Consider the following 10,378-nt stretch of genomic DNA (forward strand, 5'->3'; position numbering starts at 1 on the left):
GACATGGCGGCGGCGGCAACAACAATACTACTGCGAGAATAAAAGTTACGCCTTCTATCTTTGCGTGAACATTTGGGCGGCGTTATGCAAATCTTCCCACATAGTGAGGTAGATATGTGGGGGCGTGTTAGAACGAGCCATTTTAGGTAGGTGTGGCTGACTCTGAACTTTTATAAAGAATATCTCTTTGGATTTAAGACTTTAGTCTTTGCAACTTTACAGATCTTCTTTATGCACCAAGAGCTTGTAACGCTCCAAAGAGAAAGGAAAAATTTAAATCGCACCATATGACCCCTTTAATAGTTAATGGTTTGTAATATTTGTATGTGTAGTGGAAACCATTAGATTTTTTTTTTTTGAATGAATGAATGAATGAATGAAACATGTAGCCTATAGAAGATTTACTCGTTTAAAGTTGTTTTAATTATTCAGTTATTTGAAAATATGGTGTTATATCAATGGCATGTGGTGGTGTTTTAAAATGAGGAGGCAGTTTTTATATATAGCCTATATAATATTCATGTCCCTGTTACACTTAATGCTGTCACATTATCTTGGTTAAATACACATAAAAAAGAGAGAACAAATATAATTCTATTTTGTATTTTATTAACATCATTTTTTATTTTATGTAATATTTTAAATACTAATTATACATTTCATAGTGTTTTTTCATTTATTTTTCATTTATTCCAAAATAATAACTTAAGGCAGTAACAATTTGAACAATATTTTGGAAACACTTTACAATAAGGTTTCATTAGTTAACATTAGTTAACTACTTTAGTTCTCATCATCTGTTACCTCTCTACACAGCCTATTCACTGTTGTTATGTTTTTTATATATTGATTCATACAGTATATTCATTATGAGTTATTATTATTATTATTTATTTATACTCTTTTATTACGGTTAATCCCATTGATACTTATATCCCATTGACATAGTATATTTTCCTTCATTTGACATATAAAAGGTTGATGTTTGGAAAGGATGTTGGAAACTAATTCTCTGCAAAAATACTTTTAATATGCAAGGATGTTTGGATATTTGTCTTCTTTTTTTTCGTGGTAATAAGTGTTATTTTACAAGAGCTGGTATTTGCAAAGTGATATTTGAAGATTGCAAAGCTCTGCTGTTTCTGCTCAAAGGATGTAAAAGCACAACTTCATCTGGTACATTTATCTGATATTTTTATCTGCTCTTATCTATGGCACCTCATTACCTCGCTTTGACTTCAAACAATTTAAGCAGAGAAAAACATGTGCCAGGTGTACACAGAAAACTTACCTGACGTCTATCGAGCAGACATAATATCTGGTGATGTTGTACTGTAAATAAAAAATCCCGTAAAATTTACGGTAAAAAAACGGCAGCTGTAGTTGCCAGAATTTTACCGTAAAAAAATACGGTAGCAACGTTTTAGGATGCAATGATGGATGCAGCTCTTCTGTGGACTCTGCGATGGTAAATGGCCTGCAGAGAGGGCAGTGGAGTCCTGATGATCTTCTCAGCAGTCTTCACCACTCTCTGCAGACGTTTGCGGTCCCTCACTGTAGTGCTACCATACCACGCAGTGATGCAGCTGGTCAAGACGCTCTCAACTACACAGCTGTAGAAGTTGTTGAGGATCTTAGGTGACATGCCAAACTTCCTCAGCCTCCTCAGGAAGTACAGCCGCTGTTGTGCCTTCTTAACCAGCTGGGTGGTGTTGAGTGTCCAGGTGAGGTCCTCGCTGATGTGGACCCCCAGGTATTTAAAGCTGCTCACCCTCTCCACTTCAAGCTCTCGGATAAACAGTGGCTGGTGAGTTTTCCTCTTTTTCCTCAAGTCCACTATCATCTCCTTTGTCTTGTCCGTGTTGAGGGTGAGGTTGTTGTCCTCACACCATGTCATGTCACCATTTTATCTTGTTCTTATTACCTTGCCTTGGTCTTCTGACTTCTGAAGATTATTATACTTAGGTTTTAGATTACTCTCTTAGAGTTTTAGCTGAAAACACTCAGATTGGATTTTGTATTCGATTTTAATCGTTTCCTTTAATTTTACATTATTATCATTTGTAATTGTTATCACTTATGATTTATCATTGTTTTTAATAAATTACAATTTTACTGAAAGACTTCATCTGCCTGGATCTCACCCTGTATCACCTCTTTGTATCACATTGTTTGATTTTCTGAATCTAAAATGCTAAAATGCTCTTTTTTAAGCTTAACTTTAATATATTATAATCTATTGATTGGTGATTCTCAGACAGGTGAATGTGGAAAAATGTTGATGTTTAAAAAATGTTTAAACATAAAATAATAGGAGAAAATATGTGTCTGACTTTAATTATAATTCTACATGATATAATATGAAAAATAAGTATGATAGTATAATATGAAGAAAAAAACCAGGACAATTTATAGTTTGGTGTTAATAAAGTTACTGATGGGGCTGTGGAGGCTAGGAAATTTTGGCTATAAAAAAAAAGAAGGAGATGAAAGAAAGAATGACACAGGATACTCACACCAGGCTAGCTTATATACATTGTAAAAAAAAAAATCCATAAAATGTACGGTAAAAAAATGGTAGCTGTGGTTGCCGGAATTTTACCGTAAAAAAACGTTTTAGGTTTTACGATTTTAACTTAAATTTACAGTTAAATACCGTAATTTCATTAACTGATATAATGTTAATATACCAACCTATTGAAGTACTGAAATCTGTTTTGTACCTTTGTAATACACTGATAACCACCAAATGCAGGTGGTGATGAGAAAGTCACATGATGAACCAAAGCCCATCACAAGCAGCTTTTAAATAACATATATAGAAGGTGCACAGTGTCATTCCCACAAAACACCATCATGATAACACACATGAAACTGAAATAATGCAATAAACAATAATTTAACAACATTAGGTGTAACACATAACCCTAATATACAAGATAAGGAAAAAATAAGAAGAAACATAGTTATTTAAACAAAAAAAATTCTGTGAATGTCAATTTGTGCTTATTCGCTGTAAATTATATAGTCTTTTTCACTTCCAAAAACGGTATACTACCGTAAAATTAATGTCCAATACAGTTTTTCACCGTATATAGTAGGGGAATTTACCGTTAACCATTTAACAGGTTTTTACTGTAGCATTTTTACAGTTTTTTTTCCGTTAAATTTACGGTCATTTTTTACAGTCTACATTTTATTAGGCCACAGATGCATTTATAGATGTTTGTTTCAGGCATTGTTGGATACACACTGCAGGAATAGCAGACTAGGTATGCTAATCAAAGTATTCAAACAAAAATTAAAGCCCCTCAAATGAAATATATAAACAGCTAAACACATCAAAGAGTTAAAAAATATAGGTTAGCATAGGTTGTTAGCTTCTTTTTTGTTTTGCTGTGTGCCTGTAATCAATCAGGCAAAACAGCTAATAGACGATTTATCATATACACAAACTGTGCATTGTTTTGTTGCAGTTAATGCTTAACATCGAAACTTCATTATTTTCGAAATAATCCATTAAACAAGTAGTGATTTGAGGAGCGTGCACTAATATTTTCAGTTCCATTTGTTTGCACGTTGTCTCAAGGACAAGCCCACAATAGGGGAAACTCAGGCGCCACCCATTGGAAACAAATATTTCAGGAACCGAATATATTGTGACACCGGCTTAAGTGTTCATTTAACACTGATGGGTTGAAGATGAATAGACATAAGATGAAAAACCACAAGGCAAAATGTATTTTAACAGTAATACCCGAGCATTTACAGGGACAACTCAAAATATTTTGCCATCATTTATGCCAATGAAATTGATCTGATCTTTGCAAAATTTGAAACATCTTCGCCAGATATGCTCTTGTCTCATTTGCTCTCAAATCAGCCACCTCCAAGATCAAAGATGGATATATTGTGCATCACAACTCAATGATACTCACCAGTGACAGTAACACTAAAACTCCTAATGATGCTAAATCTGCTGCTGGTGATCTGTAGTTTATAAAGTCCAGAGTCTGTGGTTCTGGTGTTTGTGATGTTCAGAGATCCAGTCTGACGATCCAGCTTCAGTCTGCCTCTGAATCTCTCAGCACCATCTTCATACTGACCATCTGTACAGATTTTACTCTGATCTCCAGTGATTTCAGCGATGAGAGTGTCATTAAAATACCATGTTATTGAATTGTTTTGGTTTTTTATTACACGAGTGTCTAAAGTAACAGATTCTCCCTCCTTCACTGACTTTCTCTTCATTTCATCTCGTTCAGCAGCAGAAACACCTGAAACACAAACCAACAGATGATGTAGGACCTTTTTACTGAGAGGGGGGCAAAAAAGAAAACAAGTTACACAACATGAAATAACTCTGGATATAAAAGCCACTTTCATGTTGTGGATATAAAAGTGACATTCTCTGCACTTCTTTCGATGAACTAAAAGTCAATGTGGATGAAATAATAGACCAGTTAAAACAGATGTCCAGTGAAGCTTATCAGAGATGGTAAGATTAGAAACGGTCATATCCATTACAGCTGAAGTGCAGCTTTTTAATAAATCAAAAATGTATGACTCACCATGAACAGCAAGGAGAAAGACCTTGGTCCTGCTGCTTCTGCGGCGACGGAAGCTCATGATCAGCAGATCATAAAGTCCAGAGTCTGTGGTTCTGATGTCTCTGATGGTCAGAGATCCAGTCTGATGATCCAGCTTCAGTCTGTCTCTGAATCTCTTAGTATCTTTAACTAAATTTATACTTGTATTTGTAAACTTGTATTTATTTATTTATTGTAGGCTATAGCCTGTTAGTGATTCAGAAACATATCCAGAAACTCAACAGAAGTGCTCTATTTCTATATTATTATCCGAAAATTTGCTAACTTAATTAGCATAATTAAATATTAATCCCACCCTTTTATTTAACTGAATTTCGAGAGCATTGCATTAGTGATTTACTGTATCACATACAATACGGTATGTTCTGCTAGATATTTTGGCAAGTCATCGCTCTCTAGTGTCCAAAGCGGAAAATCACATCTCTAATAATAGTGCTACTTTTACCTGATAGAGAGCGATATAAATATATACTGCTGTTCTCATAGAGGGAAAGCGAAGGAACCAATAATTATAAATAAGGTGCACAGGGCTAAAATTAAAACACACAACTGACCTTTCACACTTGAATGATACTGCTGTTCGCTGGAAAAGCGAAGGAACCAATAATTATAAATAAGGTGCACAGGGCTAAAATTAAAACACACAACTGACCTTTCACACTTGAATTATGTGAAATGTGAAATTTTCACTTGGAAGTGAAAATTATGAATGGACCTGACATGATTCTAACATTAAATCAAAACAATGCAATCATGCAGTGGACAATTTCCATTTAATATCTGGCTTAAATATAAGATCTGTTCTGCAGTGCAGGATAAGTCCAGTTTGCAAACATTAGCTATTTAAATGCTCCATTTTGTTTTAGGTAAGGAGTTGCTTGCTCTCAAGAAAAGGTCAAAGGTTGAACCCCTAAAATGTTAAAGGTGAACATGCGTCAGAGAGTTTTGGAAAATAAAGGTCACATTCCATCTGTGTGTTAGAGAGAAATATCAATGTACAGAGACACGCTGGACTCAGATGTTAACTTTTTCTTAAGTCATTAATGAGTCACTAATTAAGTCACTAATGATTTCACAAACAAACCTACTGACCCAAGAGTGAACTAAATCTGTTTTTATGGCACATGAACAAAGAAACTTTCCAGAAAATAAATGCTTTTGAGGGCTCAACTTTAAGGCACTTCGTCACTGGCTGAAAATTGTAGAATAGGAAATGTTAAAAATACTTTATGAGAGTGCAAGACTTCAATACAGGACTTTACATTGCATTTTATCCTAAATAAAATCTTACTGTTAATTTACAACATTTAGACAAATCTTTCATACTGTGTTAATGAAAAAACAACTAAACAGTCGTAATGTCCATAATGATGTTTACATGTGTTCTGGATGGTTCTGTAGGCAGGTGATGAACTCTTTGACCGGGTGACCCTGGAAACAGATCTGATAAACTGCATTAAACAGGGGGAACCTGTAGAGAAACATAGAAAGTTTTACATAAATACATGAAAAAGAGACAAAAATATGTTTTCCATATAGTGAACATTGCTGGGTAGATTACAGCGCAATCAGATTACCTTTTGATTACTTTTGACCTAACTCATTCATCTCACTGATTTAAATAAGATAATCGGTCACTCTTTATATTAGGTGGCCTTAACTACTGTGTACTTACATCAAAAAATAAGTACAATGTACTTATTGTGTTCATATTGTATTGCAAAACATTTTTTGCTGCTATTGAGGTGGGATACGGGTAAATTTAGGGACAGGTTTAGTGGTATGGTTAGGTTTAAGGGTGGGTTAAGGTGTAAGGGATGGTTCAACAGTGTAATTATAAATGTAATTACAGAAATTAATTACAGATGTAATTACATATAGGTATTTTTAAAAATATAAGTACAATGTAAAAACATGTATGTACACAATAAGTGCATTGTACCAAATGATTAATTTAAATGTAAGTACATAGTAGTTAAGGCCACCTAATATAAAGTGGGACCAGATAATCTTGTACCATATTGACAAAATTACAAAGAGAAAGAAAATATATTCAATTTATTGTTATTAGCAACAAGAAGTGCATTAAACATTAAACTAGGTCAAGATTTCCCAAACTGAGGGTGGCGAAGGAACTGCAGGGAGGTCTGTGAATTTAATGAAAAGTTAATAATAAATTAAATCATAAAACTTTGACATTAAAATAAATGATTTTAAGTTAACAATAATCAAAATAAAATGCTTTAGCTGCATGTCATGTGACCATTAACCAAACCTCGAAAACTCGAAGACTTTCGAAAACAAAACTTGAATACTTTCTGAATATATAGTGGTAGGCTTTCTTAGAAAGGAAAATTTAAAAGATAACAAAGAATTAAGGAGAATCAAGAATTTATGAATAATTTATTCCTATTGTCTGAATAATAATCATGTAATAAATAAAAAAGTAATTGTAGTCTAATTACAAGTATTTAAAAAAGTAATATAATCTAATTACAAGTACTTGGTTTTTGGAATCGGATTACGCAATCCAGATTAGCCTACATGTAATCGGTTACTACCCAGCACTGATTGTGAAGAACTCAAAGATAGTTACTTTTCCACCAGGTTTTTGTGTTTGAGGATCTGATGAACTTCTGCTGCAGTTGCCGGACCTTGAAGTTTCTGGCCGTTCAGCAGTTCCTTCTCAAGCTCCTCGATAGACTGACAACAAACCGAAATATTTAACGCTGCACAAGAACACTGAGAGAAAATAAGGTAACGTTCAAACCTGAGGGCCAAACATACTTTCCCCGTTCTAGCAAATGCTTCTCCGATTTTGCGGTTGCGTCCTCCGTAGCAGGTGGTGATGAGGTCGGCGACGCCACAGCTCTCCAGAAACGTGGCGGGAGAAACCGGACTGGCTGTGCAGAATATCCGAGCGAAGGCGATCATCTCCATCAAACCCAGACGGATCACGGCGGCCTTGGTGTTGTCACCGAAGTCCAGACCGTCACAGAAACCAGTGCCCACTGCGACAATATTCTACAATAAAAAACCATCAGTTCTAAACTTTTATGCCACTAAATGCTTCAGAAATAGAATGAAAATCTATGGATGGATGTTTACCTTTAACGCCCCACAGATCTCCACAACGTCAGCCTCTTCCACCACCGTCACGCGGAAGTTTTGGGTTTGCATCAGTTCCTTCAACAGGGGTCCGTGAGCTTTGCTTTTACACCCTGAACACAAGATTATTATTGATTACTTGAAGAAATATAGTGGCTGTATATAGTTACAGTGGCACATAGGCACATTTTCCTTCTCTGTCATTACCAAAACATAATATTTCAGTTTTTGTGTGCTTACCAATGGTAGTTTCACAGAATTTCTCATCAGCGACCTCATTGGCCAGATTGGCTCCCATCAGCACGGTCATGGTGATACTGAGTTTTTCCCTAATGACATCAGAGATCAGTTTCAGTCCGTCAGGACCCTCATCCACACCCTTACGAAACACACACAGTGGTATAACAGTGCTGCAGGGCCACATACAAACTGAAATGTAACTACATAAAGAAAGACACTGACCTTAATGAGGGACATTCCCACAGCGTCCGTTTTGATGTGACCCTTAATGGTGTCACAGACTCGGGACACAAATTGGTGAGGGATAACGAAAATGAGGATATCTGCACCCTTCACTGCATCCAACAGATCCGGAACCGCCACCTGAAGAAAAACAGCCATTTATCACTGTTTATTTATTATATCAAACACCACTTTAATGCTCCTTTCCATGAGTTTCAAGATGGCTTCCTTACATAACTTCACTATTCAATATCCAAATTTCCATTGAAGTGCTACATTTATCATTGTTAACAAGTGAACAGCAATAATGGTTAAAGAGTTCAAGGGTTCTTTAGATGCTTTATGTTCTCACCACGTTGGGCGGCAGCTTGTGTCCAGGCAAGTATTTTACATTCTCGTGCTCGGTGTTGATGATTTCAGTGAGTTTGCGTCCGTTGACCATCTCCTCAAACACCCACATGTTCACCGTGTTTTCAAACGTGTTGTATTTTGCTGCATTGGCGCCCACTATCTTGGCAATGGCAGAACCCCTGAGGAAATGAAAGAACTTTGACAAACTGTAATGGATAAACAACAGCCAATACTGCTGCTGTAATGACATCTGCACATACTGAGGGCTTAATTAACAGAAGAACCAGATTCATTACTGTGACATACATTCTCTAAATTACAGATTGAGTCCTGACTTTGTTAAAACTGGAAACCAGTTACTGCATGTACCACTGGTTTTTGGTAACTATTATGGAATACAATAATATTCTTTGAATATATTCAAACATTATAAAACTTTTAAAATTGTGTCTGCAATCATAAATAAATCCTTCTAAATATAAACTTAATAATCCTCTAACACTGGAAGCATGAAACATGCAATTAAGATACTAATAATGGATGATAATAATAATCCAGTTCATATCATATTACAGCTTTGCTTCAGTAGGCTATCTGCAATGCCATAAAAAACCTGAAGTTTATGGGTCAGAAAGAAAAGACTGCAGCCTATTCTTTATGAGGACCAGTGGACACCTGGGCCAATCATTACTCAGCAAATATTACCTCAGCAACTCAAGCAAGCCAAACAATGCACGTTTGAACATTAAATGCAATGCATGCATGTAATAAATAAAAAATAAATAATTTTAATTTTCAAAAAATTCACTAAATCTAAAATCTATCTGTAATGTTATCTGTAATATTCAAAGAGCAGAGAGGTTAAGTATTCCTGGTTTACACTTGAGATCCACAGAGGGAAGCCGTGCAACATATACCGCATTTATTCAACTTCCTAAAATATAAATAAATTTCGTTTGTGCCTCAAAACAGGCTGTTTCCAAATACCCTACACTTAAGCCAGTAGCTTTGCATTAATAAACATAAACCAGCAAAAACAGTATAAAACAATCACGCAGTGTAAATGTCACGCACCAGTTGCCAGAGCCGATAATGCAGACTTTCTTGGCCGCCATACTGCGCGTCTGTCCCGGCTGTAGGACTTCGGTGTGTTTGAGAGCCGCTGACGGACCGGAGACAACCCTGTGGGCGCGCCTCACTCCCCTTAACGTGCATTGGCTGATTTCTGCTCATACATGAGCGCACCTCAAGACAGTACTGTACTGACGATAATGTATTATTATTAGAAACTCATGATTCGTACTGTATTTAGGCTGCGAATTATGTGGGATTTAACTGCCTTTAAGACTCGAAACCACGAAGGTGCAATTTCTGTAGGGCAAGACAAGTGTCAATAGCATTTTTAAACATAGCGATCACAAAAGCACGGTTAAATACGCGACCTTGCGTATTTCACACAAAACAGACGCTCAGGAGACTCCTGAGGTAAACATATAGTTCGACGAAATGGAAGTAGGATAGACATATTATTAATAATAATTGTTTTATTTGAATGAAATAGAAATGCACAGACCCAAAACATGTTTGTGCTAAGGGGCAGTCGTGGGGGTGGGGGGGCTCTCTCCACCTTCAATACCACGACTGATGTGAAACCCTTGAGCAAGGCACCGAACCCCCAACTGCTCCCCGGGCGCCGCAGCATTGGCTGCCCACTGCTCCGGGTGTGTGTTCAGGTGTGTGTGCACTTGGATGGGTGAAATGCAGAGCACAAATTCCGAGTATGGGTCACCATACTTGGCCACAAGTCACCTCCTTTCCTTTCCTTTCCTAAAATCTTTCAGAAAGTT

The 10,378-nt window shown here is 36.3% G+C and overlaps 1 protein-coding gene across 1 annotated transcript; it reads right to left on the bottom strand.

Annotated features, from left to right (window-relative positions):
* Nucleotides 1–5,372: 5,372 nt before the first annotated feature.
* LOC107721242 (glycerol-3-phosphate dehydrogenase [NAD(+)], cytoplasmic) lies at nt 5,373–9,712 on the bottom strand. Its single transcript, XM_016529171.1, has 8 exons — nt 9,606–9,712; nt 8,533–8,710; nt 8,181–8,321; nt 7,959–8,097; nt 7,719–7,831; nt 7,398–7,634; nt 7,207–7,313; nt 5,373–6,081 (listed from the first exon to the last, which is right to left on the bottom strand). Exons 1-8 carry the CDS (start codon nt 9,644–9,646, stop codon nt 5,985–5,987), a joined length of 1,053 nt encoding a protein of 350 aa, XP_016384657.1. The 5' UTR covers nt 9,647–9,712; the 3' UTR covers nt 5,373–5,984.
* Nucleotides 9,713–10,378: the final 666 nt, after the last annotated feature.

Source organism: Sinocyclocheilus rhinocerous, unplaced genomic scaffold (assembly GCF_001515625.1).
Source record: "Sinocyclocheilus rhinocerous isolate Xijiao unplaced genomic scaffold, SAMN03320098_v1.1 scaffold1566, whole genome shotgun sequence".
Lineage (NCBI taxonomy): Eukaryota > Metazoa > Chordata > Actinopteri > Cypriniformes > Cyprinidae > Sinocyclocheilus > Sinocyclocheilus rhinocerous.